Genomic DNA, 22,514 nt, shown 5'->3' with positions numbered 1-22,514 from the left:
AGGACCCAAGGAAACCCACACCCCATGCTGCCACACACATATAGTGTAAGAGGGAAATTGGAACACAAGGAGAAACCTCCCTAGGCCCAGTCCCTTTTTTTCTTATTTCAGGGGAGAAAGGTATGTGTAGAAAATTCAGTGCAATTAAGTCTTCCCCCAGTAGAGGGCACCAAGACTCACTTAAACCAGGAGGAGGGTGGGATGACAGAATGGGGAAGAATAATCCAAAAAAACCCTGAGGGTACCTCCCAGTGGGGGAAAAGCTTCCTGGGGAGGAGCGGGGGTGTATAAAAGCTCACATTGAAGCAAGGGAGATGGGAAATGGAAATGGGACTTGATATACTGCCTTTCTGTGGTGTTTTGCAACTACATTCAAAGCGGTTTACATATATACAAGTACTTATTTTGTACCTGGAGCAATGGAGGGTTAAGTGACTTGCCCACAGTCACAAGGAGCTGCAGTGGGAATCAAGCCCAGTTCCCCAGGAGCAAAGTCCGCTGCACTAACCACTAGGCTACTCCTCCACTCCTAGGAAATGACTGGGATCAGCTATTACCTTTCATATTGTGCTGTGGGGGACAGACGCAGGCTTCTCTAGGGGTTTCCCCTTTTGAACTCCTGTATGGGAGGGTTCCTAGGAGAATATTGGACATTATGAAGGAGAAAATAATAGGAGAAGAATTACACCCCATAAATGTCATATCCTATTTGGATGGACTTAAGGAGAAGTTACGCCAAATAACCAAAGTAGCGAGTGACAACTTGAAGCAGAAGAAACAAAAAACATACTATGATGCTAGGTCCCAAAGGAGGGAATTAAAAGAGGGAGACTTAGTACTAGTATTAATACCCTCCTCTCTCCACAAATTCTTGGCCCAGTGGAAGGGTCCCATGACAGTTAAGCGCCAAATGGGCCCCTTTTCTTATTAAGTTCAGAATAAGAACGAGAAAAGGCAAATCTTTCACATAAATCTATTAAACCATGGAAGGAACGGGAGGTATGGATTGCCCTTTGTAGGGAACACAGGGAAGATGATTGGGGGCCACAAGTGAGTGACCTGAGGAAAACAGAGACTGTAGAGATGGGGAAGGAATTAACAGCTTGGCAAAGCAAGGAGGTGGAAAACATTCTTATGGAATTCCAGAATGTAGTTTCCCCTAGGCCAGGTCAGGGCATACCCATATATTAGAACACAAATTATTATTCCTCCAGGTAGAGTTGTAAAACAACTCCCTTACCATTTACCTGAGGCGAAAAGGAAGGAAATACAAGAGCAGGTAAAATAAATGCTAGAGTTAGGAGTTATAGAGCCGTCTAAGAGTCCCTGGTCAAGCCCTATAATACTTGTCCTTAAGCCTGATGGAACACAGTGCTTTTGCATAGATTTTTGTCAGGTTAATGTCATCTCACAATTTGATGCCTACCCTATGCCTCAAATTTATGAACTGTAAGATCAGCTAGGTACAGACAGTTACCTGTCTACCTTAGATCTAACCAAAGGATACTGGCAGATCCCCTTAACGGAGCAATCGAAGGCTAAAACTGCTTTTAGTACCCCTGGGGGTCTGCACCAATTCACTCACATGCCTTTTAGACTCCATAGCGCTGCATCAATATGCCAACAGTTAGTTGACGTGATCCTACGGAATCAAACATATGCTGCGGCTTACATGGATGATATTGTAATTTTTAGTAAATCATGGAATGATCATGTCCAACATCTTAGATAGGTTTTAGCAGTTTTAGGAAAAGCTGGCCTAACTGTAAACCCAAAGAAATGCTCGATAGGACCGACTGAGGTTAGATACCTAGGGTACCTAATAGGGAAGAACAGGAACAGGCCATTGATTAATAAAGTGGAAAGTATCCAAAATTTTCTGAGACCACAAACTAAGAAGCAATTATGTAATTTATAGATCTAGTAGTAATCAATAGAAATAAAACAAAATAAAACATGGAAAAGAGAATAAGATGATACCTTTTTTTATTGGACATAAGAATACATTTCTTGATTAGCTTTCGAAGGTTGCCCTTCTTCGTCAGATCGGAAATAAGCAAATGTTGGTAGATGACAGTATATATAAGTGAAACATCAAAGCATTTCAGTGACAGTCTAACAGGATGAGGGTGGATAGGTGAGAAACAGGAAGAGTCGGGTGGATGAGGGATAGGGAGATATGCATGGAGACAGGAGGGTGACAAAGTAGTACAATTTTATGGTTTATAATGGGCTAGAAAACCCAGATCTTTGTTAAGTCCTGTCTGGTGGGTGTCAAAATATTTAATCATTCTGACGTCAAAGGTCTTACGTTCCTGTATTGTTTTAAAGTTCCCTTTCAGGATTCTTACCATGAAATCACGGGTAGAGTGTTCTGGTTTTGTAAAGTGCTGCCCCACAGGCGTGACATCTTGGGCAGCACTTTACAGTCTCCATGCATATCTCCCTGTCCCTCATCCACCCAACTCTTCCTGTCTCTCACCTATCCACCCCCATCCTGTTAGACTGTCATTGAAATGCTTCGATGTTTCACTTATATATACTGTCATCTACCAACATTTGCTTATTTCCGATCTGACGAAGAAGGGCAACCTTTGAAAGCTAATCAAGAAATGTATTAAGTTATTTATTTATTTGTTACATTTGTATCCCACATTTTCCCACCTTATGTCCAATAAAAAAGGTATCATCTTATTTTCTTTTCCATGTTTTATTTTGTTTTATTTCTATTGATTACCTTTAAAAGTGGACTAACACGGCTACCACACCTCTCTACTCTAGATCTAGTAGGATACTATTGTAAATTTATACACGAGTTTACAGATAAATCAGCTGCCCTAACAGACATGTTAAAGCAGAATCAGCCTAATAATTATCATGGGGGCCTTTTGAAAGTTAAGCTTTTCAGCTCCTTCAGGACAATCTGTGCCATGAGTCGGTTCTCCAAGACATAGATTTTGCTAGACAATTCATATTACAGACATATGCCTCTGAATGTGGCGTAAGCACTGTCCTGTCTCAGGACCTTAATAGCGAGGAGCACCCAGTGCTATAATTAAGCAGAAAACTACTACCCCATGAGTGTAAACATGCCACATTCTAAAAGGAATGCCTATTCATTGGGCAGTGGAAGCTTTACGATATTAATTGACAGGAAGGTCTTTCCTTCTCATTGCCGATAATGCCCCATTAGGGTGGTTAGGGCAAATGAAGAATTCCAGCCTCCGACTATCAGCGATATATAGCTCTCCAAACCTACCACTTTAAAATGCAACATCAAGCAGGCAAGGAACACCATAATGCAGATGCCCTATGTCGAGCAGAAGAGGATGACCCTATCGGAGAAAAAATATCTGATAACATTATCTGATAACAAAAGGCTTACTAGGGGAAAGGGCTCAAACTCTTTTTCTTGTGAAAATTTTTTATTATTAAAAAGACTGAGAAGGATTTTGTGATTGACCATGTCAAAGGCGCATGACATGTTGAATTGTATTGTAGGATTTTTTTGCCTTTGCTGATCTCCCTTTTGAAATTGGCTAATAGCATTAGTACTGTTTCTGTGCTGTATTGTGGCCGAAATCCTGATTGTGAGTCATGGAGTATGGAGAAGTTGTTGGGGTAGTCCATAAGCTGTTTAGCTACTTGGCCTTCCATGACCTTGGTCATAAGAGGTGAGGATTTCACTGGTCTGTTGTTTGAGATTTTGCTTTTACTCTTTTGAGTATTCTTTGGGATCATTGGAGTGAGAACTATGCTCTTTTTTGATGGAAATAAGCCATTGGTTAGCATGTATGATGTGTGAGATCAGATTTGGTCTATGAAATGTACAGAGGCTTCATTCATCAGATAGTTAGGGCAGTCATCTAGCAACCAGAATGCTGTTGAGTATTTTTTTACAGCCTGATTAATGATGTCAAATGTGGGAAGGGTGAATGTTAATCCTTCGTGCTGCGCTTCCATTTCCTCTATGTATGTGTCTAGATTTCTTAGCCCTTTTCGTAGGTCTGCCATCTTATTATCGAAGAACTTTGCAAGATCATGCTCAGATGGGGTCAGTTCATTATGTGATGCCACTGGATTTGTGTCAAGTAGGTTGTTTACTATTCTGTATAGGTAATTTGTGTTTCTGTTGTCTGTTCCTAGTTGTTTTCTGTAGCGGTTCTATTTTGCATGTCTTATACTCATTTTGTAGGTTTTTATTGCTTTTTTCAATTCCAGAAATTCCAGATTTGTCTCATCTGTTTTGTGCTTGATCCATAATTCTCATTTTGTGCAGTGGCTTTTCAGGTTCTTTAAATCTTCGTTGAACCAAGGAGATGTTTTGGTTCTTCATTTCATCTTCTTTATTACTGGGATGATTTCATCTAGTATGGATTTACATTGTTCGTTCCAGGTTGTGAGAAATTCTGTGGTTCCAGTTGGTCGGTTTCTAGTATTAGATAGGATTTTATCCCAGAACTCTTTTCCGTTGATCTTGCCCTTGGTTTCATATGGGGTTGGTGCTTTCTTTATATGTGACGAGGTTTATTTCTAATGAAGTGTGAAATGTAGTCTGTGATGATCTGACCATTGTATTTCTCCACAATTGTAGTCTCCCATTTGTAGGTTTTGACTGGTATTAAATCTGTAGGCTAGTAAGTCGAGTGCATGCCCTTTTTAGTGAGTCTTTGTTACTGTTAGATGACTGAAATCCCACACTTTTAGTATTGCTCTACATTCTCTGGTGCTTTCATCATTCCTGTCGTCCGTGTACATTGATGTCCCCAATAAGTATTGTATTGGAATATGTCACAAAGGTGTTTGAGATGAAGTCCATAAAGTCCTGTTGGGACTCCTTCCAGTTGCCTGGTGGTCTATAAAATAGGGTAACGTAAAGATCACCCTCACCCAGTGGTCTATAAAATAGGATAACTTAAAGATCGCCCATTAGTGATTCATCGGTTATTTTGAGAGCAGTTATTTCTAGGTGTAGAGCTATACTGTCTCTGTATAGTACTGCTATTCCTCCTCCCCTTTTCTTTTCTCTGATTCAATGTGATATTTTGTAACCTGGGGGCATAACTATTAAGATTGGGTCCTCTTTCGAGCGTAGCCATGTTTCTGTGATAAGGATTAGTCCTCATTTTTCTTCTTCAATCCAGTCTTTTATGATTTCTGCCTTTAATCTTGCGTTAATGTAGCATATGGGGATGGATAGATAACTTTCCCCGAGTATTGGTTCTAGTGTTATCTTAGTCAGTTGTCTTTGGTTGAAGTCGCTATATTTGTTCCGGTATTTCTTGTTTCCCTTATTACACTGGTTCTCTGACAGGGACAGACATACTTTTTTTGTTGTGATTTGCCTCATCTCCTGTGTGGTTTTTCAGTCTCCTACTGCTTTGTTTGATTACAGAGATTGTCTTTTTGTCTCTGTGTAGAAGGGAATGGGTGCTGATTGCAAGCAGTAGGAGTATTAGTAGTAGTAGTAGTATTTTTATTGAAGCCATTATGTGTTCCTATTCACAGCTGTTTTGGGGTGTATCAGAGTCCTGTAGTGACTGTTCTTGATTAGACTGTGCTCTGGAAATGTGGGCTTCTATTGTAACATTTTTCCCACTAACCAGGAAATGACATCAGGGTTCCAACAGGGACTCTCCCTTCTATCCTACAGAGACTCGGGGGATCACCAAGCCAAACATGTGAACCAGAATGTACCTTATTAACTTGATCTTTGCCACTATTCTGAACTCAATCTTCTCTTTCTTGAACAGGCCACTAGCCACCAACTCAAATGCCTCCATTAAAAAGCTAGACTTATTACACCACCGTTTCTCACAAACAAGCAAATAACACTCTCAACTCTCTACCACAGAAACAGATCATTTCATCAAATGTAACAATTCTATTTATTTATTTGCTACATTTGCACCCCACATTTTCCCACCTATTTGCAGGCTCAATGTGGCTTACATTATATTGCAAAAGATATAGTTATGAACAGAGTAAGAGGTTTGTTCTAAATTAACATATTACTATGTAAGAATTAGTTTTATTTGTAAGATACATTGAAAGAATCTACATTTGAAAATGTGAGATAGAAATGTAAAAATAAATAATGTTACAGACAGCAGGAAATGGCTATCAGTGTGGTTACTTGATTCATAGAAACTATCTTTAAAATCTTGTGTAAATGTTTTTCCATCTGTAATCATCATCACTTGTTCAAAGAAAATGAAACTGAACTTAATCTCTTATTTCTTCTTCTTATAGTGTGAGGTAGCACTACCACAGTTGATTTGGTTCAAAGATAAATGGGATTCTTTTGTACATTGAGATACTATATTATTGAGTTCTCATTAAAATATATATATATATATATATATATATATATACAGTGCAATCCGCTTAAGTGCAACGGTCTGGGACCAAAGAAATGTATGCAGTTAACTAGAGCGTGCACTTAACAGTTGTGACCCAAAGAAGATTGACATCTGATAAACATATGTACAGTACTGTTTATTATTATACATACAGTATATAGTCTCAGTTAACTGACATTAGGCTTTACTTGAAGTAATCTGTACACTCTTGGGTCTGCGAGTTCCATAGACTACATCTGCCAGACGGTAAAAACTACAGTGGCGTTCCTAGGCTGGCTGACACCCGGGGCGGATCGCCGATGCGCCCCCTCCCCCCGGGTGCAGCGCAGCCCCCCCTCAGCGAAATTACACCCCCCCGGGTTCATTTTTACCTGCTGGGGGGGTGCCGCGCGCCTGTTAGCTCCGAGTCCACTCGTTCCCTGGCTGCTGCTCCCTCTGCCCCAGAACAGGAAGTAACCTGTTCCGTGCAGAGGGAGCAGCAGGGAGGGAACGAGCGGACTCGGAGCCAACAGGCGCGCGGCACCCCCCCCAGCGGTGTGCACCCGTGGCGGACAGCCCCTACCGCCCCCTCCTTGGTATGCCACTGAAAAACTGTCATAGCACTGACATCCAGTGGCCTCCAGATAGGCCCGCACGGTGTTGAGACTCTCCAGCACTTTTGCAAAAGTGACAGGAGGAGGTTGTTGAATTTCATCAGCATGGGCCTCGCTGCTCATTTCTTCATCTGTTCCATCATCAGCCATTGTTGCCTGCGTGTAGGCGCATATCTCGATATCAGTGCTGTCTTCAGCTGTTTGTAGATCATAATCAACAGCTACGTAGCAATGGAACTCCTCTTCAGTAACACCGGCTGGTATGTCAATAATCTCTTCATCTGACACGTGTGCAACAGCTGCATCTGTTTCGTCCCTCTCCACATCCTTAACAAAGCTTGCCCGCTTGAAGCAGTTCACAATGGTTGTCTGTGTAACATGATTCCAGGCTTCTTTCTGCATATGTAGGGAATCCAACAGTGATAGATTACGAGCCAGTTCAACAGCACGTTTATCCTTGCCAATCTGGTCATCCATAACCCTCATCAGATGATGTAGCACTACAGCCCGATAATGTTTTTTGAAATTGGCTATTATGCCCTGATCCATAGGTTGGATCAGAGAGGTAGTGTTTGGTGGCAGGAAGACCACCTTGATGTTAGACAGCCTGACATCATCCCTGTGTGCAGCACAATTATCACAAAGCAGCAAAATCTGACGCTTTTGTGCCCACATTCTAGTGTCTAACTTCTTTAGCCACTGCTTCCAAATTTCCCCAGTCATCCATGAATTTGTGTTAGCCTCGTATGACACAGGAAGTCGCTTAACTTTCTTGAAGCAATGGGGTTGTTTGCTCTTTCCAATGACGAGGGGTTCCAACTTCTCACTCCCATCCATATTACAGCAAAGGAGGATCGTCAGTCGGTCCTTCGATGTTTTACCTCCAGTACAGTAGTTTCGGCATGTTTGAATGCAAGTGTTCCATCAGGAATCGCTCGCCAGTAGAGACCATTTTCATCAGCATTGAAAATGTCAAGCGGTGCAAACTCGTTCAAGATGGTAGGAAGAACTGAAACAACCCAATTTTCAACACCAAAGTCATCAGCGTCTTGTTTCTCACCATGCTGTTTCTTGAATTTTATGCTCAGTGGCGTAGCTAGGGGGGGGCGCAGGGGGAGCGGTTGCTCCCCTAAACAGACTTTTAGAAAGAATGTCACCTATGCGCCGCTGCCACATGCCAATATCGTTCTCTACCTCCTTCCTCTCACCTCCCGTGTGAGCTTCTCCTGTCTCTTCTGCCTCTCCCATCTGTGTGGCCGTTTTTCCAGCCCTGAAGCATTATCCATCTGGCACCGGCGATTCAGATAGTCAGCCTTCTTGCCAGGGTCGGGGCCTCTCCTCAGGCGTGTCCCACCTCTGCGGAAAACAGGACTTTGCATTACAGTAGGCGGGACGCGTCTGAGGAGAGGCCCCGACGCTGGCAAGAAGTCTGACTCTCTGAATTGCCGGTGCCGGATGGAGAACACTTCAGGACACTGAAAATGACCACGCGGACTATAGAGAGGCTGTGGGCGAAACACGAAAGATGTAAGACTCGGGGAGGGGGCGGAGAAGGGAGAAAGAGCTGCCCAAGGAGGTTTTAATAGGAGTGGAAGTGAGCCTATCTAGTCCATTCTAAGCAAGGAAGCCGGTTTGGTTAATCTGTTTCCACTCCCCCACGCAGCCGTCATTGCCGTTCACTCGAAACAAAGCAAGCAAACTTATGAGCTGCTGCCTCCACCTTGTCATTTTTTATTGTTGGTCCATCTGTAGCAAGTCTAAAGTTGTTTCAGTTAGATAGGCAGTGCCTTTAAAGTGGGAGGAGAAAAGAAATAACAATTGAATATCACTAAAACAGCTTCAAAAATATTGTAGCCAGTAGAAACCGAAATTATAAACTCAGTTGAGCTAATTTTTCTTCACCTTTCTTGTTCTATACAATACAGATGTCCATATTTCAGTGAGGATATCCTGTTTCCTGATGGGTTCATCTTAACTGTGCTGTAATCTGCCTTGGGAAGCCTGGTGTTTTAAAGGTGATAGAATATATTGAAATTAGATGGAAGTAGAATTAAACTCTCCTTTCATTGGGGCACATGGAATCACATCATCTATTTTGTAGAACTTTCTTTTAGATACACAAATAGATTGTTCTGTTTTGAAAGTGTTTCAGGGGCAAGTGGTTTTATAAGTCAAAATAAAAAGAAATATTTTGTTTCATCAGATCTCTTTTGTTTAAACATAAATGGGCTATAAGCCCCTAATGCAGTTCATTGGTTTTCTTATATTTTTTGCTTGTGATGACTGTGCCAAAACTGAAAACTCTTATCTCTATCTGGTTGATAATAAAAGGAACACTATCCACCCTAAAAAGTTGTTTTGTGGCTGTGCATGAGGAATTGTGATATTGAATAAATAAATGTATATTTGAATCCCTAGTCTTGCATCCTACGTTTATATAATCCTTTCAAGAAATCCTTTCAAGAAATATAAATGGCAAGTGACCGACTCACCTGCAAATGCACAGTAGATACTTCCCTCTCTGTCCTGCCCTCGCGTCAAGACGTGATGACGTCAGAGGGCGGAACAGAGAGGGAAACGGACGCTGCCGTTGCCGCTGGAGCCCGGAGACGAAGGAAGAACATCGCCAGCGCACCAACCTCCAACCCCCCCCAATCCCTGAAGTCGTCGCCGCTGCTCCCCTCCGAATTGGGCCTCCTGCACTGACATGAGAGCGCCTCTCACCTCCGTGTGGAAGTACTGCAGGCAGCAGCAGAGTGATCTGCTGCTGCCTGCAGTGCTTTCACACGGAGGTGAGAGGCACTCTCATGTCAGTGCAGGGGGCCCGGCACGGAGGGGGGAGGGAGCGGCAGCGAGGAGGGTAGCTGGACATGGGGAGACAGCAGGGCAGAGAGGAGGGTTGCTGGACATGGGGGGAGGGCAGGGGAGAGAGCAGGGTGGAGGGGGAGGCCAAGGGAAAGAGGAGGGTTGCTGGATATGGGGTGAGGCCAGGGGAGACAGGAGGGCTGCTGGACATGGGGGGGAGGGCAGGGGAGAGAGCACGGTTGCTGGACAAGGATCGATGGAGGGGAGGGGAGGGCAGGGGAGAGAGCACGGTTGCTGGACATGGGGGGAGGCCAAGGGAAAGAGGAGGGTTGCTGGATATGGGAGGAGGGCATGGGAGAGAGCAGGGTTGGTGAATGGGGGGGGGGGGGGGGAGGCCAGAGGATACAGGAGGGCTGCTGGACATGGGGGGAGGGCAGAGGAGAGAGCAGGGTTGCTGGACATGCATCAGGGGAGGGGAGGGCAGGGGAGAGAGGAGGTTTGCTGGACATGGAGGTGAGAATTACAAATCTCGCCCGTTTTTAATGTGCTTAACGGCTAGTTTAACATTAGTGGAACATAGCCACAGAGGCATGGTATGGTCGCGTTTTTAATAATGGTAATACTAGGGCCCATCTAAGGAACAGGATATTTTGAATTAGTCTTCACTGGACCAAACTTGCTTTCCTTGTGCCATCTCTATCCAGCAGGATAGGTAGTGTCTTAAAAAGTGGAGGATAAAGGATTTTTTTTACACATTTATATCACACATTATCCCAAGCAAAGTCAGATTAAATGTGGCTTACATTTGAAAATACAAATACCTGTTTTGTAAAAGGTACATTTTTTTTTTACAAAGTACAGGAGAAAATGCATTTCCGTTCCTTTTTTACCAGTATTGCACTGTTTATAGAGTCTGGCTTCCTTGGGCAGAGAGGAGGGGGTCTCTATTTCAATTTTTGTTCTTTTTTTTTTCTTTTGTGGCTCCCTATTCTGTATTAGATTGTTATCGTGGAATGTTGTCACAATTTGGGATTCTGCCAGGTGCTTGTGACCTGGGTTGGCCACTGTTGGAAACAGGATAATGGGATTAGATGGACCATTGGTCTGACCCAGTATGGCTACTCTAATGTTAACGAGGTGTCTAGCAGTGGAATAAATGTGTGTGCTAGGTAGTTAAGAAGACAGGTTGCCTGCTCTGAACAGTCCAGGGACCTCTTCTGCATCCTGTCTCAAGATGTAACTTACTGTTTCCTTGTAGGCAGGACGCAACAGAGACAGCCTGCATTAATCAGTGCCCGCAACAGCCCTTGAGCAACAACACAGACACTGCTGTCTAGCTGACCCCAACCGGCGCCTATTTTATAAAAGTCTGCTCCCCCTGAGATCAAAACCTGGCTACGCCTCTGTTTATGCTGTTCCTCTCCTTCCATCTTTCCAACCATCCAACAGTGGCTTTGAATTCAGTTAGTCCAAGACTTTCAGCTAGCTGGTTAGAATTCTCCATAAGCAGTGGACCACTGACAGGAAACTGTCTGCTCCTGATTCGAGAAAAGCACCGAAGAAGAGCACCTTCTACCTCCTCAGCTTTTCCCGCCCGTTTTTGTTTCCGTTGTGGATTTGTATTGTTTTCCCAGTCTTCCAGAAGCTGGTCTTTCTGCGTCAAGACACGTGAAATTTGACTGGGATTGACACCATATTCTTTAGCAATAGATGCTTGATTTTGTTTGTTTTCTAATTTTTTAAGAACTTCTATTCGTTCAGCCAGTGTTAAAGTCTTAGAGTTCCACTGCGACGACGACGATGACCCCGGTGTATGCTCTAACAACATTCTTTTGCTTATTCTGCCTATAGCACTTAAAGAGGCAATAAATTTGAATCCCGTTGGTTGTCACATGCCAATTGGCTTCCATATTCCATGCGCGCACTTATGCAGAGTCTTTCCTGCAGAGGAGCGGTCTTGAACCATGCATATAAGCGAATCTTGCACTTATCAGTGGTGTGCTACAACAAAGTTTGTCCGCATAGAAATTGATGGTGCCAAAAACAGGACCAAAGTACGGCATGCAGTTAAACAGAGCATGCGCTTATCTGACGTGTATTTAAATGGAGTGCACTGTATATCCCTTGTTGAAAATGCTTCCAAGTGTATTCTTGAGATGAAATCTATGTGGTTTCAAATGTCCGTACATAATATTATCTAGAACAATTCTTATGATGGTCTCAAACAGGCTGCCAAAGATTTCAGTCTATCATAATGAAAAAAAAATTAGGCACTAAACTTGGCTACTACCACACTGTCACAGCAATGCAATAAAATATGTAAATTAGTGAATGATGGAACTTAAGTTCACAGAAATCAAATTATTATTTACAAATTTACTGGTAGATATTCAGCCTGTGGCGTCAGTGTTTTAATAAACACTGACTGCCGGCGGCAAAATTAGCCCCAGATAATCAACACTGGACCATATCCATGCACAGGCACTGAATATCTGGGACCAATTTGTTAAGTATTAGCCTCATTTTATGCATTGTCTCCCTGCTCTGATCCATGGAGTGGAGGAGTAGCCTAGTGGTTAGTGCAGTGGGGAACTGAGTTCAATTCCCACTGCAGCTCCTTGTGACTCTGGGCAAGTCACTTAACCCTCCATTGCCCTGGTACAAAATAAGTACCTGAATATATGTAAACCACTTTGAATGTAGTTGCAAAAAACCTCAGAAAGGTGGTATATCAAGTCCCATTTCCTCTATGTACAGGCAGTGCGCTCTTTTGTCTGAAAGCTCTGGGCAATTTTATAAACACTTATTTCTGTGCATAAATGCACTTTTATGTGCAAAAAAAGGGTTATAAACTTACCCCCTTCACATACTGGATTTCATCTGTTGAGGTTAAATGGAGGCTTGCTGTATCTTATTGCTTTCATCAATTTTTATTGATGACACAAACACCATGGACAACCAAATCCCGATTTTATAAAGTCAGGATATGGACATCTAGAACTGCAGTACATCCATATGGCAAGAGAGCATGGCTTGGGCACATTTTGGGTGGGACTAGGGAGAGACCAAAATATTGACATCCAACTCTGATTTCAGAAGGGGAAGGGATGTCAGGGGGGGGGGGGAGGAAAGGAGGAGGAAGAGGTTCCAGTTCCCCAGCTCCAGACTTTTGGCAGTGGCTCCCACATGAGCCTAGCTCCCGGTGGTTGACCCTAGTATGATCAGTAAAGAGGAGATGGAGGTATTCTAATGCTGCCCCCCCCCCCCCACCGAGAATTAAAACAAAATCCTTATTGAAAAGGAAGGCAGTCATTGCTGACTTTCAGACTGGACTGCTGCAGAATATGGGGGCTGGTTGCTCACCAGTTGGCTTGACTGGTGGGAGAAGTCCACAGTGGGTGGAGGGTTGTCTGTGAAAAAACTCTATCAAGCCTGTTTGTTTTGCCGCAGCAGGACTGGTCTGTTTTCACCCCAGAATCCATGAACCTATTGAGATTCATTGCCGGTTCAGTACCCCAGACACCCTAACGCCAGCTCTGAGCTGGCATAGGGTTTACAGCAGTAAGAGCGCCCTTGTGAGGCGCACACTTTTCTGATCATCGGATGGGAATACAAGATGACCTCATAAACATATTCCTGCCTACATTTGCATGCCATTTCCGCTGTTCCTTCCGGAACTCGTTGTTTCCCATGGTGAGGGCATCTGACTATGGGCATGTTTCCCATGGTGAGGGCATCTGACTAAATGCTGGTGCTAGTGCAGGGCTAATGGCCTCTAGCCAGTGGCATTCCTTGGTCAGCTGCCACCCAGGGCACATCGCTGCTGCGCACCCCCCCCCCCCCTGGGTGCAGCATGACACCCCCCCAGGTGCAGCACAACACCCTCCCGGCGTATCACTGTCATCGTCCCCCGGTGCATCACCTCCAAGCCTCCCCCCGGGTGCATTCTTCCTACCTGCTGGGGTGCAGGGAGCAGCCGCGCTGCTGTCTGCTCTGCTGGTTCCCTGCTCCCTCTGCCCTGGAACAGGAAGTAACAGCAGAGGGAGCAGGGAACCAGCAGAGCCAACAGCATGCACCCGGAGCAGACCGCCCCGCTCTCGGTATGCCACTGCCTCTAGCACCCACATTTTCTTCTGAGCATTGACCTATTAGAGCATAATTATAGTATAAAACTGCTAGGGGGTGGGGCTGTGGATGTGGGTGGCGAATGGGTGAGTCAGCTGCATGCCTCTAGCACTTATGCACAGAGGTTACAGAATACTGTCAGTTAGGCATGAGTATTTACACCAGCATTTGAGCTATATTATATTACATTGGAATTTATATTTTGCTTGTATATTCTCATTTCTAAGCAGATCACAACAAGAGAGCCAGATCAATTGACTGGGATATACACAATCTGCTCGACATTCAAAAGTATTTACCCAGCTAGGAACGGCACCTGGCTGGTTTAATACCCTCATGCTGTCTATCTGCTGATATTCAGCGGGAGATAACTAGCTATCTCCCGCTGAATATCCCTGTCAGCGGCTATGTCACGTGACATAGCCAGTTACCACTGATTTTCAACAGCTGACCGGTTAAGTTTAGTGGCCAGATAGACCTGCGTAAATAGCAGGTCTATCTTTGTCGACTAAAACCTAGCTGGTAAGCCAATGAATATCGGCTTAACTGGCTATGTTTGCAGCACAAACCCCCCCCCCCCCCCCCCCCTGGAAATTCAATGCTAGTGGCTGGATACGGCCCCGGCATTGAACTTCTGGTTTCACTGGCAACAGCGGGAGTTAGCCGGTCTAACTCCTGCTGTCTCAATATCGGGGCCAATAAATTTACCAAAAAAGAAGATAGTAATCTACCATAAATCCACTGTTGTAACTATGATCTAATCAGTTAACATATATTTGCAAAACAATATAGTTTTAATTCTCCTTCTAAAATCTAAATAATTGAGACGCCCACAGAACTTCACCCATCTCCTTTCCCACTCTTGTTGCTTGAAAGGTAGAGATTCAAAACTTCTTGTTCTCCTTTTGACTTTAATAGAAGGAAAACTGAATGTACGGAATGTGCTTTCTCTGCAGGTCTAGTAGGACAAGTAAATAAAAAATGCTTATACATATAATGGAGCTGAGGCAAAGAGAACTTTTATAAAGGATACAAAGAAATTTAAATTGAATTCTGGCTTCAATGAGGAGTCGATGCAGAGATATATAAAATGAAATGCTGGGATTTCTAAACAGAATCCGAAGAGATTGCAAACTTTACAAAAATACCACAGCGTGCATACTCTGATGAGCTTCCCGTTTTGATCATGTTTCGCCTCTTCTCCGCCAGCTTCACTGGTTACCCATTGAATTTAAGATTAAGTTCAAAATTCTTACACTAACCCATAAGGTTCTTCACAGTGGCTCTCCAGTTTATGTTGCTTCCATGATGATTCCTTACACTCCTTCTTCTACTCTATGCTCTTTAAATGATAATAGATTGGTTCTTCCCCCACCTCTCTAAAGCGAGATGGGAATCTACTAGATTGAGTGCATTTTACTTCTTGTCCCCAGCACTTTGGAATTTCCTACCTCAGTAGCTCCATCTAGAAACATCTTACACCTCTTTCCGTGCTCTTTTGATTTTTCAACAGGCTTTTTCTGTACAAAGTACAGGTTAATCCTGCAGCGAGAGACCAGGAATGGTGGATGGGAAGTGTATGAATGGTTATTTATTTGAAATTAATTTAAGTATTTTAGGGCCCTGTTTACTAAGGTGCGTTAGTGTTTTTAGCACGCCTACACTTAGCGCGTGCGCTAACCATGTAGGCGCCTATAGGGATATTGTAGGCATGTACATGGTTAACGCGCGTTAAAAATGTTAATGACCCTATAACGCTACTTAGTAAACAGGGCCCTTAGTTTGTATGTATGCTTTCATTTCTCTTGTGTGAGTGATTAGTAGTTAGTTCTTTCCTGTCATAAATTGGCATTCCTTTCTGGTTTTATTTAATTGTATTTATTGTTATGGAGTAAATTTAATAAATGATAAACGATAAAAACAACAATCATACTTCTTAAATGAAAAGATTAAACAAACTGCAGTATTTTGGATTGTTTGTAAATTTTTCGTTATTTGCTTTGAGCAACCCAAATAAACAACGTTACAATAATCTAATTGTGATAAAACTAAAGTTTGTGTTAATAATCTGAATTGTACTAATGTAAAAAAATCTAAGCATGTTTTTTGAAGATTCCTCAATCAGAATGTTTTCCTGGTCAAATAGTTAATCTGGTAGTCAAATGTTAGGCATGTAACTGCAGACCTACACCAGCATTCTATAATGATAACCGTATGAATAATGGCCACTTTAGCTGCCTAACCTTAGATGACCTTTTGAGAATTACCCCCCTTTGTGCCTATAACACAAAGCTTTCTCTGAGTCTATGTTTTCTATCTAAACACATGAGCAAGGGTGAAAAAGACAAAATCAATACTGTGGTATATACAGGAAAACCTCTTTTTCCTTTAATTTATTAAATTTTTACTTGCAGTGTTCAAGTGCTGTTAGTCTTCTTAAAAATAAAAAACTGCAACTTATTATTTAAAAAAAAACACTTATCTGAACACAACGGTGCCTATGCTGCATGGGCGTAGTTTGGGGGGGGGAGGGGGGACATTGCTCCCCCCAAACAAGCTGCCCATCTGGCGGTGACTGACTGTGAATGCGACTGCAGTGGCAGCAGCCTAAAGGAACTCCAAACTTCCTGGCCCTGCCTCTCACTCACTCTCTCTCCCCCCTGCCCCCGTCCCCTGCAAAATGTCAAAAATGAAACCATGCGCGGGGCCCAGGGAGGTCCTGCACATGCCGCTGCCAGCTGCCGTATTCTCTCCTCCCTCATGATGTAACATCCTGTTTCAGGAGGAGGAAGGAAGGAAGCTGACAGCTGCACACACAGGACCTCCCTTGGTCCCGCGCAGGCGCACATGGTTTCATTGATCACATTTTGCGGGGGACAGGACAGGGGAGAGTGAGAATGAGTGAGAGGCAGGGCCAGGAAGTTCAGGGTTCCTTTAGGTTGCCATCACTGCAGTCGCAATCACACGGTTTCATTTTTGTTTTGCAGGCAACCATGGGGATGGGTGGGGAGGGGGCAAGAGAGTGAGCAAAGGAGAGGCAGGGTCAGGAGTCAGTTCTTCCAGTGGCCTAGAGAAAGTGACCAGGAAGGTGTGGAGTGGAATGAGAGACAGACAGATAGAACCAAAGGAGGTTGGATGAACGGGAGACCGGGTGCCCCAGTCAATTTACTTCCAAGCCTATAGGCTCACCCTATCTCCTGTTCTCAAGTTAGACTGGGAGAGGTGGGGCAGAGGGAAGGAGCAGGAGATGGATGGGACTGGGGGGTGGGAGAGGGGAAGAAGCAGGATGTGAAATGAGGGATATGAGAAGAAGAGTGAAAAAAGGGGATGGTGTGGGGAAAGGTTGAGACATAATGTGAATGACATGGAAAACTGGAGAGAGGATAAGAGGCATTGAAAAGGGATTGGGGTACTGGTGAGGGGTATAGGAGAAAGGCATAAGTCTCTGAAGGGGGTTGAGTCAGGGTAGAAAGGGGTTAAAAAGATGGTGAAAGAGAAGATATTGGGCATGGGGTAAAGGGTAACACAGAAGAGTGGCCTTGGAGGCAAGGGAAGGAAGGAGAGACTTGGATGGAGCTGGGATCAATAGGGTGATGAGATGCAGTGGAGGGTAGATGAGGGCAAAGAGGGTAAGTAAAGAGGATAGGAATGGGGGACTAATGAAGTGGGTGAAAGATGGGGGAGGAATTTAGGAGACTGGGTAAGGGAGAGACAGAGGGAGGAATGGGAGTGCTGGAGAGGGAATGAGAGGGAGATGGTCAAAGCCAGTAGGTAGATGGATACTAAGGACTAAAGAGTGAGAGAAAAGTAGGGGAAAAAAGGTAAAATGAAAGATCAGTGCCAGACAGATGCAGAAAAGGGCAGGAAGAAGACAAGAGAAGAGCGAAGAAATGGAAAAGCCAACCTGGAAAAGAATTTAGGAGAAGACTGATGCATGGAAAGTGGGACCAGCCCAACTAGAAAAACAGAATGCTCAGCCAACAAAGGTAGAAAATAAAATGTTATTTTTATTTAATGTTTTTTAAGGACTTGATGTGCCTGCTTTGTGAAATGTACATTTTTTTCTATTTTTTGCAGAGTATACGAGAATATACATTTCTGTTTCTCTTTTACCAGTATTTGCACTGCTTACAGAGTCTGGCTTTCTTGAAGGGATCTATATTTCAGTTTTTGTGGTTCCCTATTTTGTATCACATGAGGGTCTGTCCATGTTCTGCGTATGTGACTGACGTGACCGATTCTCCTAGCATGTAGTGTTTGTGTAGGAATGTGTAACAGTCCAGCTTGTTCCATTTTCCAGTAGCAGGTATATTGGTGCTCTAGGGTCCAGTGTAATAATATTTATAGTCTTTTCATAGGTGGGTTAGGGCTGTTGTGTGTTAAGTTTTCTTATTGTAGGGTTTTGTGTTATTTCATAAAGTGTCTGGCCCTTTTGTTCTTGATATGCTGGCTTCATATTCAGCATTTTAGTCTGGTGCATGTGTGTGTCTGCTGTTTTTTTAACTAGCCATAATTTTATTTAGATTTTGCTTACACCTTTTTCATTAGTAGCTCAAGGTGAGGTGAGTTACATTCAGGTACTCTGGATATTTCTCTGTCCCAGGAGGGCTCACAATCTAAGTTTGTACCTGAGACAATGGAGGGTTAAGTGACTTGCCCAAGATCACAAGGAGCAGCAGTAGGATTTGAACTGGCCACCTCTCGATTGCAAGACCAGTGCTCTAACCACTAGGCCACTCCTCCACTCCACTCCACATAATGGATATGTATGAGATGTATATATTCAAATGAATATGCAAATGTGCCAAGTCACACCCTTTGCCCCCCCCCCCCAAATGAAACAGTCAAACTACGCCCATGATATGCCACTTCACGCACCTGGCTTCTTCCATAGTGTTGATTTTGTCTTTTTCACCCTTGATTGCATTTTTGGTTGGACATTGAGGGGCCCTTTTACTAAGGCACAGGAGGGCTAACGCACAGGTAGCGCATGCCAAATCAGCACTACCCCCAGGCTAGTGCTTGTGCCTGGCGGTAATTCTGAGTTTGGCGTGTGCCGAATCCTGGAGTAGAAAATAATTTTCTATTTTCAACCATGGTGGGCGTTCCCGGTGGTAAACAGCAGTTGGGTGGTAAGGGCTCAGGCTGTAAACAGGCATGCGCTAGTTTTAATTTCAGCACATGCCCATTTCCCGGCCCATTAAAAAAAAAAGCCATATTTCCCAGCTGCGGTAAAAAATGACCCAGCATGCGCCCAAAACAAGCGCCCAAACTACCGCAGGCCACTTTTTACCGCAGCTTATTAAAAAACCCCAGCGTGTAGGGTGTTTTGCTCTGTTTCAATTGTGGATTGAATCTACATGTTCTAAAACTCATTTCTTATTGTGCATTGCATTTAGTCTCCAATAAAAAGTAAAATTAATGCAAAGATATCTTTTCACAGTTTTCAAAGAATGATCTACACATATCGAATCTTTCAAATCAGCGATGGATATTTTAAGATTCAGGTAAGAAAGCAAATGCAGATTCCCCATGCCATCAGGTCACAAAGAGGGGCATTTTCAATATGACATCTAAAGCGGACTTTGGACGATTTGTGCTAAACATCCCAAATACGAATAGAAAACATGACCATTTTCAAAAGCGCAAAATGTCTCTTTTTAAAAAAAAAAAAAAAATACCATTTGTAACAAGGTTTTATGCTCTGTGCGTTTATCTTTTCAGGCCTTTAAAAAATAATGTACAAGTAAAAAATGCAGAAAATTAAGCATTGGGATGTAGGAGGGGCCAGCATTTTTAGCAGACCGGTCCCCCAAATGTCCCAGGAGAGCGATGGGGCACCCTTGGGGGCAATGCTGTGGACTTCATATAAACGCTTCCAGGTACACATCTCACCATTGCTCTCTTATCTTGTCTGCTGAGCTCTCCAAAACCCACCCAAAACCTACTACCCCCAACTGTACACCACTACAATAGCATCTATATGTGGGTACAGTGGGTTTATTGTGAGTGTGGAAGGGCTCACAGCTACCACCTGAAGTGTAACAGGTAGGGGGAGGTATGGGCCTGGGTCCACCTGTCTACACTGCACTGCATCCACTACTAGACTACTCCAGGGACCTGCATGCTGCTCTACTGGACCTGGCTACAGTGCCGTAGCGAGGGCTAATGACACCCGGGGCGGGTCGCCGCTGCGCACCCCCCCCCCCCGGGTGCAGCACGGCGTGACCCCCCCTCTGCGGTGCACCCCCCCCTCCAGAGCGAACCCCCCCCCCCAGAGCGCAACCCCCCCCCGGACCGCATTCTTACCTGTGGAAGGGCCGATCCGCCCCGAGTGCACGTCACTCGGAGCTGCGTCGGCCCCGCTGGTTCCCTGCTCTCTCTGCCCCGGAACAGGAAGTAACCTGTTCCGGGGCAGAGGGAGCAGGGAACCAGCGGGGCCGGCACCCCCCGAGCGCGTGCACCCGGGGCGGACTGCCCCTCCCGCCCCCCCCCCCTCCTACGCCACTGCCTGGCTATAATATCTGAGACTGTTATAGAGGTTGCATTTTTGGGAGGTGGGAAGGGTTCAGTGACACCTTTTTGTGCCTTATTTGTGATATAAATAGGTCTAGACCAAAATGTTGAAGTTTTCGCCCTAGACATTTTCTTTTTATTCCATTATTGCTGTAAAACGTCCAAATGTTAGGCCTCCTCTAATCCCACACTCGAAATGCCCCTGACACGCCTCCTTGTGATTTGGATGTATTGCAAATGAAATGCATAGAAAAACGACTGCAAAATAGGTTTCAAAAATACCGATGCGAACGTTATAAGAAGAAATGTATCCAAATGGTGCTTTATGACACTCTCTGGACATTTTTCTCTTTCGAAAATGAGACCCAAAGTATTCACTCATTATGAAAACAATACACTATCAACTCCTACGTTTCCTTCATAATCATTGATAAAGTAGTGCCTGCTTTGAATACGTTTTAAAATGTTGATATTGTATGATATTTTAAAAGTTTTGTATGATGTTGAATTATGTATGGCACTGCAGGACCAACCCTGAAGCAGAGACGAAATGTGGTCCATGTTAGTGGTCTGCATGATTGTTACTGATTGCCTTATGGTGTTCAACTCTTTGAAGATTTGTTTTGAAAGTACAAATGAAGACATTAAAGACGTTTCTAAGATTTATATTGGTGGAGTACTAATATTTATTTCAGTCGCAAATTCTAAGTATTTGAATTTGGGACAGCACTGGAATGGATTTGCTAAATATGTCTTTGGTTTCCCCCACTTGAGATCCACTTCATTTTGGTTTAATTTGATCCATTGGTATTAATATGCAAACATCTTTTTCAGAGACAGGGGAATGGTAGAACTAAAGGACATGAATTGAGGCTGCAGGGAGGTAGACTTAGGAGAAACATCAGGAAATATTTTTCACAGAGAGGGTGGTAGATGGCTGGAATACTCTCCTGGTGGAGATAGTGGAGACAAAAAAGTGACAGCATTCAAACATGCATGGAATAAACATGGAGGGAATCAAAGCAAAACTTAAATGACCTTCAAACAGGACATAGAGGGGTGCAACCTGAACAAAGTGGCAGGTACAACACTGGCTGCCATGTAGGGCAGATTAGATGGATCATACAGGGGTTGATTTTATATTTTTTGTATTAATGGGCATGTAATAATGTTGCCATTATCGCACAGCCATTAAAAAAAATTACTGCATGAGCTCTTACTGCCACCATTTTGGAGGCAGTAAGGACTCACATGGTAATCCTACACAGTGGCGTTCCTAGGGGGGCTGGCACCCGGGGCGGATCGCCGATGCGCCCCGCCCCCCCTGGGTGCAGCGCCCCCCCGATGCCACGCGGACCCCCCCCGGCGAAAGGACATCCCCGCGAAGGAACCCCCCTCCCCCCTGCCGGGTGCACGCCGCCGGGGGGGGGGGGTGCCGCGCGCGCCTTTCCTCTGTTGTTCGATGCTTCTTCTCTGCCCCGGAACAGGAAGTAACCTGTTCTGGGGCAGAGAAGAAGCATTGAACAACGGAGGGCAGGCACGCGCGCGGCACCCCCCTGGCGGCGTGCACCCGGGGCGGACCGCCCCCACCGCCCCCCCCTAGGAACACCACTGATCCTAGATTGATCAATTAGCATGTGCTAATGTGGATGCGCTGTTTAGCACAGGAATGCCCACTCCCCCCCCCCCAAATACTTTTAGTACTCAGATTAGCGCACGCTAATTTGGCAGTTACCACAGGATGCCTGAGCACATCCCATAGTATGCCATTTTAAGCTGCATTTGGCACTTCTTAGCACCTAATGTAGCTTAGGAAGAGGTCCTTTTACTAAGCTGCAGCAAGCACTTTCCCCAAGTGCTAAGGCCATTTTTACTGCAGCAGGCGATTTTCCATTTTCTGAATTAATGCCAATGCGCTAATGTTGCTGTTAGCACACATCCATTTTAAAAAAAAAATTTACTGTGTTTGCTCTTACCATCACCCATTTTGTAGGCAGTAAGGGCACACAGTAATCCTGCTCTAACCAGTTAGTGCACGGTAATGTGGATGCAATTATTAGTGCAGGAATACTCACTCTCTACCCCTCTCCAAAAAAAAAAAAAAATCAAAAAA

The 22,514-nt window shown here is 44.2% G+C and overlaps 1 protein-coding gene across 1 annotated transcript in view; it reads left to right on the top strand.

Moving 5' to 3' along the window:
- The window catches only part of LOC115471339 (SH2 domain-containing protein 1B-like), a 75,293-nt gene that overhangs the window by 14,147 nt on the left and 38,632 nt on the right, over positions 1-22,514 (top strand). Inside the window, exon 2 of the mRNA XM_030205040.1 lies at positions 19,329-19,392. Coding sequence (XP_030060900.1) covers positions 19,329-19,392 — 64 coding nt within the window. The remainder of the gene's footprint in view (positions 1-19,328; positions 19,393-22,514) is intronic.

This window comes from Microcaecilia unicolor, chromosome 5 (assembly GCF_901765095.1).
Source record: "Microcaecilia unicolor chromosome 5, aMicUni1.1, whole genome shotgun sequence".
Lineage (NCBI taxonomy): Eukaryota > Metazoa > Chordata > Amphibia > Gymnophiona > Siphonopidae > Microcaecilia > Microcaecilia unicolor.
The sequence above is the reverse complement of the archived record's forward strand: the minus strand, read 5'-3'. Positions and strand labels throughout refer to the sequence as shown.